Source organism: Jaculus jaculus, chromosome 12, assembly GCF_020740685.1.
Source record: "Jaculus jaculus isolate mJacJac1 chromosome 12, mJacJac1.mat.Y.cur, whole genome shotgun sequence".
NCBI classification, from domain to species: domain Eukaryota; kingdom Metazoa; phylum Chordata; class Mammalia; order Rodentia; family Dipodidae; genus Jaculus; species Jaculus jaculus.
In genome coordinates this window covers 47,295,780-47,319,784 of record NC_059113.1, presented here as the reverse complement: position 1 = coordinate 47,319,784, position 24,005 = coordinate 47,295,780, and the positions used below count along the sequence as shown (strand labels likewise).

The following is a 24,005-nucleotide window of genomic DNA, read 5'->3' as shown; positions in this document are numbered from 1 at the left end:
TGTCAAAATTCGGGGCTGGAGAGATTGCTCAGTGGTTAAGGTGCTTTCCTGCAAAACCTAACAAATGGGGTTTGATTCCCCACTACCCATGTAAAGCCAGTGCACAGTAGCATATGCATCTGGACTCATTTTCAGTGGGTGGAAGCCCTGTCACACCTATTCTTTCTTTCTCTTGATCTGCCTGCACATTAAAAAAAAAAAAAAAAAAAAAAAGGCCGGGTATGGTAGCACACGCCTTTAATCCCAGCACTTGGGAGGCAGAGGTAGGAGGATCGCTATGAGTTTGAGGCCACCCTGAGACTACAGAGTGAATTTCAGGTTAGCCTGTGCTAGTAGAGCAATATGCTACTTCAAAAGAAACCCAAATACATGTATATTTATTTGTATTAATGTTTAAACTGTCAAAATTCTTAAAGTCTCACCTTCCAGAAGAGACACTGTTCTTCCTAGATATTTCATATGACAACACAAGACTCTCAACGTAGCCATGTCCAGAGGATGACAAAGAGGAGTAAGGACACATATTATAAGTATTATCATGGTACAAAATACACTGGAAACACTGATTCAAGGCTGTAAAGTACCGCTTTTGAGACAGCTCCATTACCAGTTGGATGGAGGAGGCTGGCAAGTTACTCAGCCCTAGTGGATCTTTGTTTCTTTGGTTTTTAAATGAGGAAGCACCCTAAGGCATAAAGAAGATTGTGTACATGATAGAATTCTCCCAGAGACTGGCCTATGGCTGGAACTAGAGAAGCCAGTTCCCTTTGGCTGTGTCCTTAAATATATCTGGTCTTTTTCATGCCATTTTGCCTTTCAGCATCTTTTAGCTACTGGTGGTGGGGGTAGAAAGGAGGACTCTTTAGTCATTAATTCAAGATGTGATGTACAGTCTTTGTGGCATTTTTATGTAACATTATTTTCTTCTAACCAAATTTGACCTAATTCATATTGTGGCTTGTTTCACAATGCTTTCTCACTTGTTCTCTACTGAAACAGATACGCCCTGCATGTGAATCTTGTGTGCTCTTCACTTCCATGAAAGGAGAATGTTCCCACATTTTCCCTGAGTTGCAGTCATCCCAGTTTTAACAGGAATACTAAATAAAGTGCTTACAAACTATCAAATAGCAATAGGTACACAATCTTGACCCAACTGTGTTGTGACAGAGGTACCCAGTCTGCAGTATATATTTTTAACCACTTAAGAAAGTCATGCTTCCACATTCTCTCAAAAAGAAAAGTAGTCATTTGTTGTGAAAGTAAACCTTATAACCCAGATTCTGGCAGAAAAATGTGAGCATGTGAAAAGAATGGATGGGTTATCTTTGCCCACCTGTGGCCTCTGAGCTAAGAAAGACATGCCTGTCTGTCAGGGATGCCCTCTTCTGTAGCTACTATCTCGTTGTTGGGCTGAATGCCTAACCAAAGACAGCATATGGAAGGAAAGGATTTTTTTTTATTTTTATTTTTTGCTTATTTTTATTTATTTGAGAGTGACAGGACAGAGAAAGAAAGAGGCAGACAGATAAAGAGAGAATGGGCATGCCAGGGCCTCCAGCCACTGCAAACAAACTCCATATGCATGCACCTCCTTGCGCATCTGGCTTACGTGGGTACTGGGGAATCGAGCCTCGAACCTAGGTCCTTAGGCTTCACAGGCAAGCACTTAACCACTAAGCCATCTCTCCAGCCCAAGGAAAGGATTTATTTTGGCTTGCAGTCTTGAGAAGAAGTTTCATCATGGCAAGGAAATATGGCAGAGCAGAGGCTGGACATCATATGTTGCCACAGAATTTGGGAGGTAGCAGCAAGAGAGTTGAGCTCTGGCAAGGGGGAGTAGGGATATAACATCCCAAGGGCCTCCCCAAGACACACTTCTCCCGCAGCAAGGTTCTACTTCCCAAGGTGCCACCAGCTGAGGATGGAGTATAAGGATCCCAAGCACATGAGGTTATGGAGGATCTTTCACTTTCAATCTACTACATCCCCATTCTCTCTAGTACATGGGGAAATTCTGGAATAAAGTACAGGGATACAAGGACACACATATGCACACACCCCTCCTTTTTCTTTTTTTTTTTTTTAGTGTGGCAGAAAAGGAATGACAAATCCAAATGGTGACATAAAAACTAAAATGTGAAGGAATTTTATAAACCTATCAGTTTTAGACTTAAAGAACTTAAACACAGATACAGAAACATTGTGGTCCTCTAAAATACAAACTGGTAGAGGCTGTTGAGACGGCTTAGCATTTAAGGAGTTTGCCTACAATGTTAAAGGATCCATATTCCACTCTCCAGGGCTCACATAAGCCAGATGCACAAGGTGGCACATGCATCTGGAGTCCATTTGCAGTGGCAAGAGTCCCTGGTGTGCCCATTTTCTCCCTCTCTCTCTCTGCCTCTTTCAAATAAATAAATAAAATATATTTAAAATAAATAAATGAGCCAGGTGTGGTGGTACATGCCTTTAATCCCAGCACTCAGGTGGATCGCTGTGAGTTCAAGGCCACCCTAAGACTACAGAGTGAATTCCAGGTCAGCCTGGGATAGAGTGGAACCCTACCTCGAAAAACCAAATAAATAAATAATAAACTGTTATAGAACAGTTACTGAAAATCCAAAGTACACCAAATATTTCCATTCAATATTCTAACAAGATAATGACTTAGCCTCAAATACATTTAAAGAATGCTGAGTTCATACATCTCACCTTAAGTGGGAATGGTGCATATGTACACTCCAATTTAGGTGGGGCAATGGCTGAAAGGTACCTTCACAGCCCACAGTGGAGGAAACAGTGTTGGAGGTACACTCTCCTTTCATTCTTTTGTAAAGTTTACCCAGTTCTTATTCATGAATGGATGTTTCCAAAATGAAATAGTTTATAATATCTGATTACAAATTACTTGCATCACACATGGTTGATGAAAACAGAACTGTGGGCTCACTATACTTATCATTAAAGTTGTTGGGAAAGTAGGCAGAAAGAGTGACTTTGGAGGAAAATTTAGCATGTCCTTTGGCTTACTGAGAACTCAAATGAGATGGCACCCTTTAAATGTTTGGGTTGTCTTCTCTCTGTTCACATATTCCATATCAAATTCCTTACTGTTTTTGACCTACAGCTAAGAATTCCTTTGCGGCTAAAGGAGAACATATCGTTTTCAGAGACTGCGCTGAAGTCTTCAAGTCAGGACTTACCACTAGCGGCATGTACACACTGACCTTTCCCAACTCCACAGAGGAGATAAAGGTAAGATACGTGTGCCATGAAAGCTCTGGGCCCCAAACAGGTTACTATCGATAGTAAAGAGCTGCTAAGCAGCCACGGCCCATCTTCCCTCCAATCCATGCAGTGTGGACACATGTCTCCTTTTCAAAAAAAGCTTACTTGAAGGATGCATCTGTCACATGCTTCTTCCCTCTGAAGTGCCAGTGTCATTCCACCAATTTTAAAGAAAAATATCTTCCAAAAACCAAAATATTAACTATAGTTTGTGTTTTAGTCATTCTTTCAGTGAATGGTTGTATTGCATAAGGGGAAAAGAGGCTCTCTCAGAATACTTCTAGAACAATTACTCTAAGATACCGTAGCACTTTGATGTGTAGAAGTGACTTAGATGCATTCCCCCCTCATCACATGGAATATTAGGAAGATGTGCAATCTGTAGTACAGGGGTAAAATAAGACCAGACATTTTACTGAGACAGGAGGATTCCCTGAGCCCAAATGTTCATGAGAAGCTTGGTAACACAGTGAGGCCCTGTGTCAACAACCCCACAAACAATACAAATAATCTGTACTGCTTTGACAGACTTAAGTGCTACTGGCTTTCATTTTTTAAATGGCGTGAGCTGTGCAGATGGCAGAACTCCAGCATGGAGGCATCTCTTCCCTGTTTCAGGCAGGCAGCTTTACTACCAGCTCTCATAATGACATCTCATTGTCACTAGGCAAGCAGTTGTCACTTAGCAGAATTGCTGACAGGGTCCTCAGGAGAGCCACTGGGGGAGACCTATACATACCACCCAATACAGCCATTCCTTTTGTTCTCCAGTGCAGAGACCCCAGTTCATGGTGTCTGTTCTACTAGAGTGTAAGAAAGGGTCCTCCAAGCAGGTCAGGTGGGCACACAGCCAGCCTCAACCATCTATAGACCTCCTGGTTTACTCAGGTCTCCACAAGCTGCCTTGGGAGACTACATCAAAGACAATCACTTCCTCCCCCAGGAAATACTTTGCATGGCTTCTCTTGGAGGCCTGATGAGGAGAATGACAGGGTATGAGAATCCGTGTGAAGGGGTATGTAAATATTAGCCATCTGTATACACTGAATATAGGCAAACGTGGCTGCATCTCAAAGTTACACCACTACAGACTTAGCTAATACAAACAGCCCCAGAAAGTGCAAGGGATGTGGTGTCAAAGGGGGCATTTTAGGATGGACCTGGAAAGTATTATACTAAGTCAGGTAACCCAGGCCCAGAAAGCCAAGCGCCACATGTTCTCTCTCATATGTGGATCCTAGCTACAGATGACTGGGCTTCTGCGTGAGAATGAAAATACTTAGTAGCAGAGGCCAGTAAGTTGAAAAGGAGACATAAAGGGTGGAGAAAGGAAGGGAGGAGGATACTTAATAGGTTGATATTGTATATATGTAATTACAATGATTGTAATGGGGAGGTAATATGATGGAGAATGGAATTTCAAATGGGAAAATGTGGGGGTGGGGAGGGAGGGAATTACCATGGGATATATTTTATAATCATGGAAAATCTTAATAAAAATTATAAAAAAGGGGGGGCATTTTAGAGCCTCCTGGATATAGTACCTTATTTGAACTCAATATCTTCAGAGTTTAACATGGTATCAAAGAAAAACAGTATTTAAGGGTTTAAAGATAGGGAATTTGAAACAGTAACCTACACTTTGATTATGAATTAAGGGACAAATACTGTGGTACTTAAGATAATGCTTTCCAAAGAAATCTTTCTAATTCATTCATGCTGCTTTAAATCAACCTTGAAAATCAGTTAATGTCCCTGGTGGCCTGGAAGCAGGGCATGGGGGAGGAAAAACAGCACAGCCTGTTGCAGATGGTTAGCCATTAGCCCTGGACTCAGCCTCTCTAGCCCCTTTGTAAGACCATCCTACATGTCACTGTCAGTAGGCCTGGTGATAATGGGGTCTGGCGGTAATGGGGAGAGGCTATGAGCACACTACGAAGGCTGTCCTTATAGATCCTAGGGATGGTAATGTCACACAGCCCACCACACTGCTACTGGGACCTTTTCCTGGTTCATGTGGTATCTCCACCCTTCACCATACCGCCTGCCCTCAACAGCTGGCAAGCATACTGCACACAGTTGAAAAGACTGAGAAACTGGAACATGTGTTGTGAGGTCAGGGCTGGAAAAGCGAGAATTTATATTCCTATTAAATATTCTCAGTAAAAGTAAATTCATTTACATAGCAGAGGACAATAACGCCTTTATAACCTCAACCTTTCTCTTTTCTAACATCATTACCTTAGAACTCTTCCAAACTTAGGGCTCCATGATGTACACACTGATCTAGTGAACAACTGGGTGGACATGGATTTAAAAGCCCAGGTCTGCCAATGTGTGTCTCTGAAGATTCAGGTTCCTGACTTGTAACTGGAATCATACATGGGGGCTACAACCCAGAGACAACAGAACAATGTCTCTGCTTTTGACCTGGGTTTTTTAAGTCAAAAGAAGAATGTTTAGAAGTTTTCTGGGCAGATTACTATTAGTAGTAGTATTTAGTTTTATAAATAACACTTTATATCTGGAAAAAAAAAAACATCAGGTTTATATTCAAGACACCCAATGCATGAGGATTCATCAGGAGTATGAGAATATTCTTTGCTAATTAGACACACAATAATTTCCTCCCAAATGTCTAGGACAGTCGACTCAAAGTTTGTCTATGGGTTTGTTATTTAGTCACTGTAGCAAGGACCGGGGCTGAGCATGCACTTAAATCAAGCACTCTTTGCTGAAAAGCTTCAAGTTTTACTGCAGGATACCAGGTCATTTAATGAGAATCAAATGAACTAAATGCCTCCAGGCCTGTTGTAACTGGAATGGTGAGGTCTTGGCCATTATCTTCTGCCTTTCCAGCTCTTGTTTGATCTATTTCATTATTTTCACTGTCTTCTGGCCATGTGGATAACTCTTAGAATATTATCTCTCTGTATGAGTTTCACAACCCAATGAACCATAACTTTTCAGTTTTGTTCTGTTTTATTGAAATCTGTACAAAGCATTATAAGAATGTTCTAGTAACTTGGTCATGGTTACTAATGAAGCCAGAGAATAATATCATGGCTCGAGGCATTTATGCACTGGTAGTGACCCACCACATGTGAGAATCCGGCTTCTGAGCACCACAAGACAAACTGTTCCTCACAACTGGAGAGAGCCTATCTTTAAACATCATGAAATGCTAACTTCATTGTGTTGATTCTGACACTTAGAATTAAATATTATTAGAGCAAGGGGAGGCTCACAAGAATTATGTCAATTCATTTTTTGTTGTTGTTGTTGTTTGTTTGTTTGTTTGTTTTCCTGAGGTAGGGTCTCACTCTAGCTCAGGCTGACCTGGAATTCACTATGTAGCCTCAGGGTGGCCTCAAACTCACAGCGATCCTCCTACCTCTGCCTCCTGAGTGCTGGGATTAAAGGCGTGCATCACCACGCCTGGCTTGAGTCATGTCAGTTCTTTCAAACCCCAGTACACCACTTAGGAGGCTGCAGAGCTAACTTCTGTGCACTCCTGTGAGTCCACACCATAGCTTATTCAATAAGCTAAATGGATTTTTTTTTTCCATTTTTCGAGGTAAGGATCTTACTCTAGCACAGGCCAGGCTGACCTGAAATTCACTGTGTAGTCTCAGGGTGGCCTTGAACTCACAGTAACACTCCTACTTCTGCCTCCCAAGAGCTGGGATTAAAGGTGTGTGTCACCACGCCTGACTAAGTGTCTTTTTAAAAATCCACTTAGGCCACCCTGAATTCCAGGTCAGCCTGAGCTAGTGAGGGACCCTATCTCAAGAAAACAACAGGGAAAACAAAACAAAAAGCAAGGTGTGGTGGTACACACCTTTAATCTCAGTACTTAGGAGGCAGAGGCAGGAGGAACACTATGAGTTTAAGGCCACCCTGGGACTTCATAGTGAATTCCAGGTCACCCTGAGCTAGTGTGAGACCCTACTTCAAAAAACCATAAATTAAAAAAAAATAATAATACGAGACACTTAGATAGAGTTGAGCAGTGCTGCCCACATTTTCACCCACAGTCAAATAACAGAGACCAATACTCATGACCTTGGCTGAGGGACTTTTGGGCTGTTAACACCAGGGTTGAATTTCTTTGCTTTGTAGCATGATGGGGTAGAAAATATATTACACAGGGATTAAGGATGCAATATTCAAAACTTGCTCAGCATTAATAGCAGAATGAATAACCAAATTATAACACATTAACTCATCCTTTCAAGAATTAAGAGTACTAGCCGGGCGTGGTGGTGCACGCCTTTAATCCCAGCACTCGGGAGGCAGAGGTAGGAGGATCGCCAAGAGTTCGAGGCCACCCTGAGACTCCATAGTGAATTCCAGGTCAGCCTGGGCTAGAGTGAGACCCTACCTCGAAAAACCAAAAAAAAAAAAAAAAAAAAAAAAAAAGAATTAAGAGTACGGGCTCAGGAGATGGCTCAATGGTTAAAGGCATTTGCTTGCAAAGCCAGCTGGCCCAGGTTTGATTCCCCAGTTCCTTGTAAAGCCAGAGACACAAAGTGGTACATGCATCTGGAGTTTGTCTACAGTGACAAGAGGCCCTGGAGTGCCCACAGTGTCTGACTGCCTCTTTCAAATCAATCAATAAAAATATTTTCTTTTAAATAAGAGTTTAGAGTGGCTGGGAGACTGATGTGATTCATGCAAAGTCCCTGGCACAGTGTACACCTGAGTGTGGTGTGTCTAATGCTAGTGGTGATGAATGAAAATAGAAAAGCATGGTGATAACTGGGGGGGGGTCCCTTTAACAGATATACTTTATATATTTACACTTGATCTTAGCCAAAAGACCAAGAAGTGATTACTTTATATATTTAATTAATTAAAAATAAGCAAATAGGGATGGAGAGATGGATCAGTGGTTAAAAGGCACTTACTTGTAAGGTCTGCTGTTATAGCTTCCATTCCCTAATACCCTCATAAAGCCAGATGCACAAAGTGGTACATCTGTCTGGAGTTCATGTGTGGTAGTAAGAGGCCCTGACATTCCCATTCTCTCTCTTGCTCTCTCTCACTCTCAAATATATAAATAAATAAAATATTAAGCAAATGATCTTTCTATAAAAAAAATTTTCTTCATAACATCTATCTTTCTAAACAATATGGTCAGTAGGGAATGTGACATGAGCCTGTGACCTTCAAGGGAGATTAGAAGTCAAAGAGAGATGTCCCAGCAAAGGAGCTCTGTTACAAGTTCTCTAGAGCCTGGGGAAAGGGTTCAGCAGTAAAAGGCACTTGTTCCATAAGCCTGCTGACCAGAGTTTGATATCTAGCACTCACAAAGAGCCAAAGGCACTATGACACATGAACTGTAATTGCAAGATCCCTATAGCAATGAGCAGTGGAGTTTGGAAAAATCTAAATCAGGAAACAAACAAAAGAGACCTTATCAGCTGGGCATTGTGGTGCACTTGGGAGGCAGGCTAGGAGGATCACAGTGAGTTCAAGGTCATCCTCAGACTACCCACTGGATTATTGGTCAGCGTGGGCTACAGCAAAACCCTGCCTCAAAAATCCAAAAGGAGAAAGAGAGAGAGAGAAAGGAAGGGAGGGAAGGAGGAAGGAATAGGAGAAAACTTGTCTCAAACAAGGTGGAAGAAGAGGACAATACCCTAAGGTTGTCCTCTGACCTCCACACTTATGCCATGGCATACCTGTACCCATGCACACACACACATAAGAGTTTTAATGATAATAATAAAATATTAACAACTCAGGAAGTTGGTACTTGCTTAAATTTTAAAAAGAAAGTTCTTTAGGTCCATGAGGGAACATCAGACAGCCCATATGATTTCACGGGGACTCCCTTTCCTCACAGGCAGCATGTAAGATTAGGATATAGGGCTCTTAGGATTCTCTCTTAGCTGTTGTTCCTAAGATCTTAACTTATAAATATAGAATAGCTCACATTCACACTAACTCTGCCAAAACAATCTCTTACTCTCCAAAGACTGTGGTATACAATTGAGGAAGGATGAGTTATAATTGGATATGAACCTTAATATTTCCTACCTTAAGCTCCATGATGGCAGGGGAAAATGGTGGCATAAGCAGAGGGTGGACATCACCTCCTGGCCAACATCAGGTGGACAACAGCAGCAGGAAGTGTGCCAAACACTGGCAAGGGGAAACTGGCTGTAATACCCATAAGCCTGCCCCCAACAATACACTGCCTCCAGGAGGATCCAATTCTCAAATTTCCACAAGTCGGAGACCTGGCATTAAGAACACGTTATGTTTATGGGGGACACCTGAATCAAACCACCACAGTGTACAGGGGCATGCATTCATGGGTGTGTGAGCAGGTATACATGTGTGCGCTTGCGTGTGGAGGCAAGAGGATATCAGGTGTCTTTGCCCATTGCTGTCCACCTTGGCTTTTTATGAACAATTTAAGGGCTGGAGAGATGGCTTAGTGGTTAAGGAACATGCCTGTTAAGCCTAAAGACCTAGGTTCAATTCTCCAGATCCCACATAAGCCAGGTACACATGGTGGTACATGTGTCTGGAATTCATTTTCAGTGGCTGGAGTCCCTGGCATGCCCATTCTCTCTCTCTCTCCCTCTATCTCTAATAAATAAATAAAGAATAAATGTTAAATAAAAAATATTTCCCACCTTGTGTGCTGTAGGGAAATTATCCTATTTTTTAGAAAACATTTTTAAAAATTAATTAAGTTATTTGACAGAAAGGGAGAGAGAGAGAGAGAGAGAATGGGTGTGCTAGGGCCTCTAGCCACTGCAAATGAACTCCAGATGCATGTTCCACCATATGCATCTATCTCGCTAACATGGGTCCTGGGGAATTGAACCTGGGTCCTTTGGCTTTGTAGGCAAAGCCTTAACTGCTAAGCCATCCCTCTAGCCCTGGAAAACTTTTTTTTTGTCTCACTATAATCTCACAATTGGAAACTATTTGTGTAATCTTGTTTTCAGGGGGTTTTAATTTCATAATAAAACTCCAGCTGAGTTGAAATTAAGCATGCATGCTCTTAGCCCAAAGAATTCCATGTTCTGGACAAAGTTTAAGACCAATGAGCCAGTTTAAAAGCAGAAATAAAACATTAGGGGAAACACCACAGGCAGCAAAGGGAGCAGAAGCCTGAATTCACGTCCTGGGGCAGAATGGGCTGGCTAAGATGGTCACATGGTGTTGGCACTCTGGAGCCAGAAGGCCCTCATGGGCAGGGATGGACTGATAAACTGCTTTTTATTACACACTAACAAGAATGTGAGAGGAGTTTGGTGTCCTGTGGTGAAAGCGCAGTTCTGTGCCCTTAATGTAGTGGATACAGCTGGCAATGAGAGGTATTTTGGGGCTAGGAATACAAGTTCAGGGTTTTCAACAGATTAGAAATGTGAGGTTTGGGGAAAATTTTGCCATAGTTTCCCTTCTCAAAAACAGTGACTTTTGGGTCAAGACCTTTAGCCAATGGCACATGAATCCATAATCCCAAGAACAGAAAATCATAGGATAGCCTCAGGTGTCATAGTCAGGAATGCTATCTACCTCCTTTGATCAGAAAATCATACTGTCAGGCTGGAGAGATTATTCAGTAGTTAAAGCACTTGCCTGCAAAGCCAATGGACCCAGGTTCAATTCTCCAGGTCCCATGTAAACCAGATGCACATGATGGTGCATGCATCTGAGTTCGTTTGTAGTGGCTAGAAGCCCTGGCATGCCCATTCTCTCTCCCTCTCCCTCCCCCCCCCCCTTTCATTCTCTCTCTCTCTCTCTCTCTCTCTCCCTTTTCCCCCCTCGGTCTCTAATAATAAAAATAAACCAAAAAAAATTTTTGTTCATTTTTATTTATTTATTTGAGAGTGACAGAGAGACAGAGACAGAGAGGGAATGGGCATGCCAGGGCTTCCAGCCACTGCAAACGAACTCCAGAGGCATGTGCCCCCTTGTGCATCTAGCTAACATGGGTCCTGGGGAGTCGAGCCTTGAACCGGGGGCCTTAGGCTTCACAGGCAAGCACTTAACCATTAAGCTATCTCTCCAGCCCTCAAAATTTTTTTTAAAAAAGAAATCATACTGTCATTGACAAGTCATATGATACCGCTGTTTATTTTAGTTCATCATTCTAAAGGTTTGCAATTTACTTTTCAAAAAATTTGAGAGTAAAGATTTATCCCCTGTTTTATGAAAGAGGTCCTTTGGAACACCTATTACTGTAGGTTTTTACTCTCTTGCATTATGTCCCTGGTCACTGGTGTCTAGCAAGCAGTAACTGTGTGTTTGCCCCTGGCAGGCCTACTGTGACATGGAGACAGGTGGAGGTGGGTGGACAGTCATCCAGCACCGGGAAGATGGCAATGTTGACTTCCAGAGGACATGGAAAGAATATAAAGAGGTATGGAGAGTGTTTAAACCACTTCCAAGTAATTATTCCTTCTGTGAAAACTAATGTTCAATATCTTCAGAACCTTAACCACGAATTCAAAACTAACCAATGACATATGAAGCAGTTATTTGGGAAAAGGGTTTCTCCATTAAAGACCAGTCAGAATAGAGCAGGCTTCTTGCTGGTGCTGCTGCACTATGTGGCCTCCACTGCATGATGTAGCAGTTACATCTCTGACTGTGATTCAAACTCAAATAGTTAGAGCAAACAGCTCTAACTATTCTAATGCAAATTTTAGCTCTGCCAGTAAGCATGAGAACCTGAGTTTGCTCCCCAGCATCCATGTAAAAATATTGGGTGTGGTGTGTACAGCTGTGATTCTAAAGCTGGAGAGACAGAAGACCACTGGGGCTCTCTGCTCAGCCAGCCTAGCCTAACTGGAGAGTTCTAGGTGAAAGGAGGCTGATGGCATTCCTGATGATGACACCTGAAGCTATCCTTTGTTTCCCCACACATGTGGACCTGCACACATACATACATACATAATACACACATCACAAAAATCCATTTTCTGCATATACAACTTTGCATTTCCGTGGGGGCAACATCTGCTATTTGACTATGATTTCATAGTAAACTGATGATCTGCTGATTTCACATACTTAAGGGAAAGCCAAATGGACTAAATGAATTCCGTCCATCACAGGGGTTTGGCAGCCCTTTGGGAGAGTACTGGCTGGGGAATGAGTTTGTGTCACAGCTGACCAATCAGCAGCGCTACATGCTGAAGATACAGCTGAAGGACTGGGAAGGGAATGAAGCATACTCACTGTACGAACACTTCTACCTCTCTAGCGAAGAGTTCAATTACAGGTAAGTGAATTATCTAGTCACTGGGGAAATTAGAGGATTTGCCTGGGTGATTTTTTCAGAATGTGTGAGCCCTACCCACTCAACCAAAGACCTAGAACTGTTCCACCATAAACTCTCTTAGTTCTTGAAGGAATTCCTGGCTGCAAGCTGCTCTAGATTTAAAACTCTTATTTTAGCCAGGGATACAGTTCACTGTTATAGCACTTTTCTAGTCTAGATAAGGCATTACATTCAATCTTTAGAACTGTAAAATAATAATAAAAATAACAGTAATAATAATAAAGTCTAACTGTGGTTAAAATAATACAAGGAAAACTTCTCAATTGCAGATTTGTGTCTGTGGTTTTTCCTATGCCTTCTCAGTGATACTGTGTATGTGGCAGTGTATGGCACATCCACCTGCAGAACAGTCCGGCATTCCTGTTATAGTATATCATTTGAATATCACAGCATATGAATACTTCGGTGAATATTGTTTGTGTCCCAAAGATATTAAAAGTCAACCTAGTTTTCAAAGGTTAAACATAGCTAATTGTGTTTACCCTAAATTTAGGATTGGTTCCTAAGTTTTAAAATGGCAGAATTGGGTAGGGTGGTTAATCTACTCCTCTACTCTCTAAAATAAAAAGAACATTTGAGCCAAATGTAGTAACTCATGTCTGTAATCCAAGAACTTAGGAGGCTGAGGTAATGATGTGAATTTGATGTCAGACTGAGCTGCAGAGTTAGTTCAAGGTCAGCTTGGGCAAGAGTGAGACCCTAGCATAAAAATAAAAAATAAAGCACCTTTCATTCACTGCAAGCCCCCCCCCCAACACACACTTTATTTGACTTGTCCCCAACACATTTGGTGGCAATCATCTGGAATGTTCCAATAGCATGTACGACTTTGACTAGGAATTTACTTGCTGGATGTAAAACACAGCGAGGAGGAGAGAGAACAGCAAGAGACTTGGCCTTCTGTGAGGATGATCACAGCTGAGCCACACATGGGCTTGCTAGTGTGCACATGTGCAGAGGCATCCTACAGCATGCTGGGGACAAGAGGGGACAGGAAGTACCCAGGGAGCTGGCCTGAGATCAGCTGGTACCAATGCCCTCTCATAGAAGTCCCAAGAACATAGGCCTATGGTCACTGGTGACTGTGGAGCACAAAGTAAAACCTGCTGAGGCCACAGTGGGCAAGTGAATCTCCAGGAGAATAGCACAAAGACTAGTCATGGCCTGAAGGGCCGTTTCCATATCATTCACACCCAGCTAAGGCTCTCAGGAGAGGAAGCTTAATGTGAAGACCTTGGCTTTCTTCCTAGGGAAGTCACCAGGGACAGCACGGGAAACTGGCTAAGAGTCCAGGGGCCTGACCTGAGAGTTATGTGATGCCCTGGAAGGCCTGCTCTGCAGACTGCAGACTGAGTTGGATGGGGAACCTCGTTTTGAAAATATACAAAGCCCGATGTCACTTTTAAGCAGTAACTGGGGCAGTCTATCAATTCCCACGACAAAGAGCAAGGCTCCCCAGGAGAGAAGCGAGGGAGGTAAGAGGGAAGAGAGCTGCTGCCTACACCCCACCCCCAGCAGAACCCACTTGACTCTGGAGACCAGAAGTTAGTGAATTCTGAGACACAAGCGGTCCTCATTGTGCTATCTCCAATCTAAATATTTTCTCAACTGGCAAGAGTTAGGAGCCGACAATAGAGGAATTAAAAAAAAGAAACACAAAAATTAAGGATTAGTCTGTTTGCATAAGAAGATTTTACAAAATGGGTCACTGCGCTTGCACACTGACATTATAAAAATATTTTAATCTGGCACGGTTCTTAGCAGGTATTGCCTTTAGAAACACAATCGATTTTTGAATATGCTGTTTGAAAACAAACAAACTAGTTTAAATCTTAATTTACTTGGCAGCATAAGACATATTCCATAAAAGTTGCTGTTTTAATAAAGCATGCTAGCGTAGTAAAAGGACTTGAAACTTAGTAACCACAGATGCCTCAAAAAGCTAAATGCGTGTAGTACCTGTTTCCCTCCTTTAAAGAAATGAATGCAGGGTTATTTAAAAAAGCATAAGAAATGGATAAAAGCACAAAAGTATATAGCTCTTTCAAAAACTGATATTTTATAGTTGAGATAGGGTCCCATGTAGTACTGATTGGCCTCCAACTTGCTATGTAGCTGAAGATGACCTTGAACTCCAGATCCTCCCACTTTCACCTCCCAAGTTCTGAGAATACAGGTGTGCACCACCACACCTAACTAAGGATTCTTTTTAGTAAAACTCAAGACAATGTGCATAGTTTTCCAAACATGCTGTCAGATTTATACAAACACTAAGAGTTAATTGTCAAATGTTATCTATTAACCTTTTGGACAAAATCAAGAGACCCATTTAAGGAATGGGCTATTCTTTGTCTTTTCAAGTTTTTAAGACAAAGACTTTTGTAGGTCAGGCTAGTCTTGGACTCATTTTGTAGTGTGTCATGACCATGAACCACTGATCCTCCTGCCTCCAGCTCTCAAATGCTGGGATTATAGGTAGTGTTACCATGCCTAGCTTGTGGCTATTTTTACGTACAAAATTTTAATATACTTTTATCTGCTACACTTTCAAAAGGCACAATCTTTCAAACAGAGGCTAATAAAAATAGCACTAACCTAACTCTGCTTGTCTTTGGGACATTAGTGAGTTCCTAAGACTTGATCTTTCAAACGAGACAAGAGAGTTAAAAGCAGAAAAAGGCACAGAAGTGGCTCATGTCAGGTGTACTTAGTATTAAGGAGAAGATCTGTGCTTCAGAATTCCCAAAAACATGAGAACTAGCAATTCCCACATTGTCTAGGGATGTCATGAGCTCTCACTGTCCTCTACTATATTACAGGACCTAGTATGAAGTGATCTCTCCTCTCTGCATGATACTCGGTTCCAATATGAGTTTGTGTAAACCTTATCCTTCCAAGGTCGATAGTTTATGTCAGCAGGCTTTACCAAGAGAAGTATAGTTTGGGAGTTTAAAGGACACTTTCACTGCTACCCCTATAGCACTCTGCTTTACAGGTCCCCCATTCTGATCTTCATGCACCTGGGTCTCCATCAGCAAAAGGGAAATTGGCATACCAGGTTCTTAGAGTCAGACAAGCATGCCAAGACAGCACATCACATTCCCATAGCTACTCACTTATGTGACAGCAGACACTAGCCTGTCTTGTACCATCTGCCAATGGGCAGAGTGTAACAATGATGTGATCAGAATTGTGAGTAACTTTTTAAAGAATTATACGTCTAGCTAGGCCTGGTTGTACACACTTGTGATCCCAACACTTGGGAGGATGAGTTTTGTGGATTGCTGTGAGTTCAAGTACAGCCTGAGCTACAGTGTAAGATCCTGTGTCCAAAAACTTAAGCAATTATTCACCAATAAATAACAAGCATTCATATTCTTTTCCTGATTATCCTTGTTGTTGCACATAGTTGGCTGGTACAGACACACTTTTGCAATACTCTCAAAGCATAGACCACTATCATGTATCTTAGCATTGGCATTTGACTCCTTCCCCACAATAACTTATGCCACCAGTATGCAAAAATGAAGCTAAGCAGCTAAAGGATTTCTTGTCTGTATATCTCTATACATTTCTACCCCAAACTCAATGCCCACATCTTGTCTCCTGGCTGCTGCCCCAACCTCACCATCACCCCATAGAATACAGTGAGGGTACCTGGTAATCTTGAACTCCTTCCAACTTCTTCCTCCTTCCTTTCTTTTCTCTCTTTCTCTCCCTCTTTCTTTCTCTCTTTTTTTTCAGGCATGTCTCATTCTAACTCAGGCTGAACTGCAACTCACTCTGCAACGCAGGCTAGACTCCAATTAACAGTGGTCCAACTACTTCAACCTCTCAAATGTAGGGATTGGCATGGGCCAACACACCCAGCTTAGTCTCCTTTCTGTATGGGCGATGAGTAAGGGTCTGGAGGAAGGACCCCTTCTATTGCAGACCTCTCTTTTGTTTATCTGGGACCAACAGGAAAATCCATGATAGGACTGACACTACGCAAGTGATATGTGCTGGAGTTTTCATGAAAACATCCCACTTTGCCGAAGGGTTTGATGATAAGTTGGTTCCTGTTTATATCAGTGAAAAATATTTTGTCCAGAGTAGGCACTGGAGGGCACTGACCAGCTTGAGTGTGCTTTTGTAGAATGGAATTCTTCACTATGAGAAATTTTCCACTATGCTGGGTGAATCAACAATCTAAGTAAGCCAATTACTGTTTTTATTTTTTCCTTTGCATGTTCCAGGATTCACCTTATGGGGTTGACAGGCACTGCGGGGAAAATAAGCAGCATCAGCCAGCCAGGAAGTGACTTCAGCACAAAAGACGCGGACAATGACAAATGCATCTGCAGATGTTCACAAATGCTCACGGGAGGTAGGAGACCGTCTTCCTATTTGTGTTGGCAGAGAGCGATTGCATAGTGTGGAAGGGCGGCAATGTGGCAGTCGAATTGTGATTGGTGACTGTCCAGACTTTCATAAAAAAAGATACAGTAGCTTGATATAGGTAACTGTCTTTCTCATTCTTTTAGCCTAAGTGTGAAGTGTAAAGGTGACATTGGGCTAGAACTGTCACTGTGCCAATGGTATTTCCTTGGGAAATCCCCCTGGCAAGTGGAGGGGACACTGGACTTACAACATGCTCTCTTGAGTTGACAGAAATGGCCTAACTCTGTTTTCTTTGATTTACAATAGCTGATTTAATATTTGAACAAGGAATTTTTCATTATCTTTCTCTCATAAATATTTTTATAAATATACAAATATACTTTATGCATATGCATACACAGCTATTTTCAAAGGAACAGGCAACATGCTTGTTCAATGCTGAGATTAAAATAAGGGATTAGGGACTTGCCAACTGCCTTTTGTGTTGGATAGATTTAAAGACAAAAAGAAAACCATCTTCATGAGCAAAAGGCTATTGCACCTTCACTCAGCTGAGTCAATGGGTACTAATAAACATGTAGGAACTCCATGGTAGAAACTTAGCAACTAGAAAACTCATCCTTTGAATTTTTAAAGCTTAGAAATTGAGTAATGGGAACCAGTTGGTAGTAAGTGAGATAAGCAGAGTCTTGATAAATGCTGTCAAATTTGTTCTTAGAAACATTACAAGCTTCAAAATAGTAACAGAACTCTGCCAACAGTGCAAGCAGAAATGGTCAGGCTTTAATTTGTGAAGAACATAAATTATATTAGCAAAAACTGATTCATTACTTACCCAGGAGATATAAAGGATAAGAGCTGGTTCAATACATTTTACAAATATAAAGACAGCTGAGAGATCTAAGCACATACTATGTTTGCACTTCAACAGTAAGAAGAGGATCTATTTATAAAATCAAAGTACAACTCAGGACTTTAAATATCATCAAATAAATTAGACTTCATTAAAACCAAATCAGCCCTAAGACTCTTGAGATACTATAGTGGCTACTTGGTGACCTATAGGTATTTCAAGGAGAGAAAACTATTCTACTGAGTTTTGTGAAAAGCTGCTAGTCTCATCCTACCATAATAATCCCCTTTAAAGTCAAATAACAAGGTGGGGTGCTGGGGAGCAGCATGCCTAATCCCATTGATGACTACCATTCCCATACTCAGACCCTTGCTGGAGAGGCTGTCTGTTGTTTTCCAGACCACCCGCATGCCCTGAACTACTCCTGAGAGCAGAACTGCTTCATAACCAGGGAAACAATTTATTTATTTATCTAGATCAAGATTTAGGGGCTGAGAATGGATCTGGGAAGAGACTGGGAGGGAGGCAAGCAGCCAGGGAGAAGACATCGGGAGGTCTGGGCTGAAACAGGCCAAGTTCCAGCCCATGGTTGGGCCTACAGAGTGGGGACATGTGCACGGACACAGTAACTTCCATGGATGGGCAACAGCAGGCTTCAGACGGACTATTTTATGACTGACACAGCTGAATATTATAAGCATACCAAATGGCATAAACCTCCATACATCAAGATAACCTGAGGCTGGGGTGAGTCATTAGGAAAGTGGACCCCAGGGAAACGACTGATTTGTGCAATGTGTACAGATTCTACACACATATGTTTTTGCAGCATTTTTTTTTTTTTTGGTAAAAAAAGGAATAAATGCCTCAGATGTCATGGAAGCTGCTCCACCAAGACCATAAGCCCTGTCTGCCCTGACAACCCCAAGTTGAGGTTTCATCCACCTTATTTAGTTAAATAAGTATGGAGACATCAATACTTGTGTTATTGTCTTCTGTCTTTAAAAGCTAATATATATAGCATCATACAATTTGTGTCCATCCCACACAAGGCTTTTGGGAAGTCCTCAGAGTAGCACATGCCATACAGATCATTCCTATATTGGCAAACCCTAGCATGTGGCACACTCTTGTGGGGGTGCCCAGGCACTATGGTGAGGAGGGGCTATGCTGGGTGCCCCTGCTGCCCGTCTCTCCCTTCATGCTGGACCCCTCTAGCTTTAAAATATCATCACACCCAGCTCCATAGAGTACTACAATGTTTGGTTTCTATTTGAACCAAAACAACTTTGATGGAGGGGAGTGGGAATCATTTAGCCCTCTATGCTTTAGAGATGATTCCCCCAACTACTTTTGGTTGTGCCAAGTCTTTACTCCATGAGGACACCCAAAGGTGAGGAGCACAAGTGAGTAAGGACATTTTCCACAATGGAACATTCGCTTCCTTGGTGTGAAGTGAGGTGGGGGAGGGGCGAGATAGTACACTTGCATCTATGCAGCTCATTCCAAGCCATGATGTTGAACATGCACTTACAGTAAAGCTGAAATGTGGTGGCTATATCAGCTGGGCACTCCTCCCCCTGTGGACTGAAGTAGCAACAAACCCATGCTAATTTTTTCTTTTTGCATTTACAGGCTGGTGGTATGATGCATGTGGTCCTTCCAACTTGAATGGACTATACTACCCACAAAAGCAGAACACAAATAAGTTCAATGGGATCAAGTGGTACTACTGGAAGGGCTCTGGCTACTCGCTCAAGGCCACAACCATGATGATTCGGCCAGCAGAATTCTAAATGCCTGCTCCCTCCCTGGGAAGACTGCACTGTTTCCAAAGCACTGTTCTCCCTTTCCTCCTGACATAGTGCACTAGGTGCAGGGGAGCTGTGGACTTCATCACTTAATCCTGCATGGCTTAACCAGCCAAGAGAGCCCCAAAGCCTGAGGTGCCCGGTACTGGGTTTGCAGAACACCTGTGGGAAGATGACTTCGAGGCTAAGAGACAGACAACAATGTGCAGACTCCACTGTCACAACCAAGAATGCTAAGGGTGAATTTATCAGCAAATAACTGGAAAACAGAACACATCCATCGTGCAGATAATCTTGGGACTGCATTCCTTTAAGCACTGTTCCTAGACAGTGCTTCCCAGACACAGTGTCACTATCACCATGCAAAAGGAGGTCACATTCTCTAAGCCTTAACAGTATAGATTCAGGGAACTCCTAAGTGGTTACTACAATTTAGTACTTGGAAGAACATAGTATATTTTGACTCCTCTTAGGTGCTTTAAATTTTCATTGGAAAACAACATATTTACTTATCTGTTGACAGCTTAGTTTTAAATGTGTGATACTTGTTTTAAGATTATGTGATGAAAACCTCCACATCTCTAAATTACCAACAGAAGCGTGTGCTGTATTGGTTTATATGAAGATTGTACTATTTTTCCTGCCTGACTGTTAAATATGAAGGTATTTTTAGTAATTAAATATAACTTATTAGTTGAAGTGATTTTGCTTAGTTATTTTCATAATATTTACAATTTTGAACTTTGGAAGTGAAACATCTATGCCTCACAAGGAAAAGTGATTTTTAAAATTGTTAAATTTTATTCACAAATAAAAAAAAATGAAAAGAGAGAGAGAGAGAGAAAGAAAGAGGGAAGAAGGAAGGAAAGGAGGGAATAAGGAGGGAGAGAGAAAGAAAGGAAAGGAGGGAATAAGGAGGGAGAGAGAAAGAATGGGTGCATCATGGCCTGTTAATCACTGCAAACAAATGAACTTCAGATGCACATGCTATTTTGTGTATCTGGCTTTACATGGATACTGCAGAACTGAACCCTGGGCTGGAATGTTTTAAAAGGAAGAATATTTAACTACTAAACAATCAAGTGATTTTAATGAGGAAAATTACATGACTCATTTCATGACAAAGAGACTTCACTATCATCTTGGGATTTTAATTCAGAGATAGACTTTCTTTTCTACTGAAGTGTAATTTAGAAAATTAAGGTGTACTTCTGAAAACCTAAAACTTTAAGAAAAAACACTTTCCGTTAGTAATATTTTTTTATTTTTAATTTTACTTATTTGAGAGAGAGTGGGAAAGAATGGACAGGTCAGGGCCTCTAGCTGCTGCAAATGAATTTCAGATGCATGTGTCACTTTGTGCATCTGCCTTTATGTCAGTACTAGGGAATCAAACCTGGGTCCCTTGGCTTTGCAGGCAAGTGTCTTAACCACTAAACCATCTCTCCAGCCCTATTCATAATATTTTTATGTCCATCAGCAAACTAAAAAAGAAATGTTTTAGAATGCAAAACATCATCTCCTCTCACAGTGGACTCAAATGTTTATAGAGAAACTTGAGGACACGGCTTTATGCTCAAGATCACAAAACCTTAATTCCTGTAAACTTCCTTCGGAAGTATGCACAGTTCCACTAATGCTAATGAGAGTATCATAAATTCAAGAGCAGTTCTCAGAGAGTATCCCAATGTGTCTGCCTTCCCTTTAAGCTGCCCTTCCATTATGGTTTCATTTTCTCTGACTCATCTTATCCCATGCAACCTTGGTGATAGAAACCTTCCGTTTTGCTCTATGCTCTGACCCACCTGTAAACCTGGGAGGAGTCCAAATACCACTTTACCTCCCCATTCTTCACTCTCTGAGTGAGGGCTCCCCTTCTCTCTGAGAGCTGTTTCTAGTATCGTATTTAAGAAGGCTTGAAACTTCCAACAGGGTGTCATGGCTTTGTATCAAGATAAAAAAAATCTGACACTAAGAAAATTTCATAACTTCATAAACTACTTCAGTTCTTGGAAGTCCAATGAGGAGGACAGTGATGGATCCTGAGGTAGGGAAATGATATGCAGGAAAGCCTAGCAACACCATGTTTGAACTGTATCCATTTGTCATGTAGGCAGAAAAAAGGAATTTCAAAGACAAACCTTGTTAGAGAATTAGACATAATCTCTTAAGACAGAGAATGGGAGGAATTTGTATTTTTACTTTACACTTCAGTTCCTTACATAGAATTTTAAACAAACAATCTTGCTGGGAGAAATTTTTCTTCCCTTACAAAAACATTTACAAAGTTGAAAGGAAATCAAAACATTCATCTTCAAAATGAAAACAAAACAATGCACAGGACAGAGATGGCTGCCATGATATCGGATTAGAGTTCACCTTCCTGCTGTGTCAGTCACAGGGCCACTTGGACAAGCTACCAAGGAAGCCAGACCAATGTCTCACAAAACCACCTCTTGTCTTTCAGATATTCATCTTGGGAAAGAATAAACGGTCCCATACCAGTCAACGTGTTGGGAACTGAAAGCCAACTTCTGTACAATGCTGCTTCCAATCAAAGCTTAAAAGATCTACTTAATTATTCCTTAACCATCTGAGCAACTGGAACCTAGAAACTCTCCATTAAGCATTCTAAATACTTAAAATTTGGTAAAGATCAAAAAGAGTTTATAAAAAAAGAACCATTAAAATATGAAGACCAGCTACAATTTTTATACCTATCCACTTTATCTCTATTAACAGGAAAAATTATTATTTTTACCTTCCCAAGAAGTTGGTCTTTTCTTATTTGTTTTCCCAGTCCTCAGAGGACTCATAATTATCTTTTTTGTTTTGAAGTAGAGTCTCACTCAGAAGCCGAAGGTAGCCTTGAAGTTGTGGCAATTCTGCCTCAGCTTCCTGAGTGCTGACATTATAGGTGTGTGCCACCATACCACACACACAAACACACACACACACACACACGCACACACACACGCACACACACACACACACGCACACTCTCACACACATACTTTAGTTTTTTGAGGTAGGGTTTTGCTGTAGCCCAGCTAATCTGGAATTCAGTATGATGTCTCAGGCTGGCCTTGAACTCACAGCAATACTCCTACCTCTGCCTCCTAAGTGCTGGGATTAGAGTACTTCCACATTCTTACATGTAACCTCATAAATAAATAGGTATAAGGTATTCAGTTTTGCAAAATATGTCCTTTCCATTTGAACCCTGGTGATCCTGCCATAAATGATTAAGTTTATGCTCACAGCAATTTCCTGAGAACACGAAACCACACTCAACCACAAAACAGCATTGACTTACAGGAGCTCCGGGAAAGGTGTTTCGAAGTTCAAAAGGCTCCTCAGAGATCCAGTGGCCCAATTCCAAAGACCACAGTACCTGCAAGGGATACCATAAACAGAACATGGTTATAGGTTAATTAGGCTGCTGGTGGTCAGCAGAGTCATTGATTGTAGCAAAAACAAAACACACAAAACTTAGCCAGGATATACTCCACTGGTCTGAGACAGAGGTGTTCTGAAACACCAAGCATTCAAAACTTTCATGCTGCCTAAGTGTTACAGATATTGATAAATGCTTTAAGAAAAAAGTCCCATGATGACTACAAATCTGGGTCAGTGTCCTAGTGAGAATAAACATTTAAACATCATCTAGCTTAGGTCTGAATTTTTTTAAAAAGCTACCAATTTACGATCATGTACAAATCTGTGATTTTTACTAATTAACAAAATAGGCTGGGGCAGAGGGCATGGCTAAGTGGTAGTACACTTACCTTACTTGTACAAGGCCCTACATATGAACCCAGCACCAAAATAAATATAAATAAATACAGGACAAGCCCAAACCCCAAGATAATCTCTTTGAAAGCTATGGCTTTGTTTCTAGTACCTGATGACTTCAGGAGCACATGAAAGCCTTCCTAGAGTTTAGAAGAGTAAAATTTCTCATAAACCAATGTTTACCACCATTATTTTACTAGTTTTAATCCACACATTTCTAAATGATTACAATATTTTTATTTTTATTTTTTGGTTGTTTGTTTGTTTTTGAGGTAGGGTTTCACTCTGGTTCAGGCTGACTTGGAATTCACTATGGAGTCTCAGGGTAGCCTCGAACTCTCGGAGATACTCCTACCTCTGCCTCCCAAGTGCTGGGATTAAAGGAGTGCGCCACCATGCCCGGCAACATTTTTATTTTTAAATCAAATATGTTTCAGATTTGGCAGCCATCTCTAGTCTGACAAGACTCTCTAAGAACCTATTTCTAAACACTAGAAAAATTCAGTAGCTAAGATAATGAAACTGAACTACACACCTACATTTAATTTTTAATCTATAT

The 24,005-nt window shown here is 41.4% G+C and overlaps 2 protein-coding genes across 5 annotated transcripts in view; one reads left to right on the top strand and one right to left on the bottom strand.

Annotated features, from left to right (window-relative positions):
* Nucleotides 1-20,350, top strand: part of Angpt2 (angiopoietin 2) — a 61,772-nt gene extending 41,422 nt beyond the window's left edge. Inside the window, exons 5-9 of the mRNA XM_004663163.2 lie at nt 3,131-3,258; nt 11,579-11,680; nt 12,378-12,544; nt 16,843-16,973; nt 19,476-20,350. Coding sequence (XP_004663220.1) covers nt 3,131-3,258; nt 11,579-11,680; nt 12,378-12,544; nt 16,843-16,973; nt 19,476-19,636 — 689 coding nt within the window. The 3' untranslated portion in view covers nt 19,637-20,350. The remainder of the gene's footprint in view (nt 1-3,130; nt 3,259-11,578; nt 11,681-12,377; nt 12,545-16,842; nt 16,974-19,475) is intronic.
* Mcph1 (microcephalin 1) overlaps nt 1-24,005 on the bottom strand; it is a 248,849-nt gene that overhangs the window by 135,735 nt on the left and 89,109 nt on the right. For all 4 annotated transcript variants that reach the window (XM_045130855.1, XM_045130856.1, XM_045130859.1 and 1 more), the window contains one exon: nt 22,968-23,045. In XM_045130855.1, the coding sequence (XP_044986790.1) occupies nt 22,968-23,045 (78 nt within the window). The remainder of the gene's footprint in view (nt 1-22,967; nt 23,046-24,005) is intronic.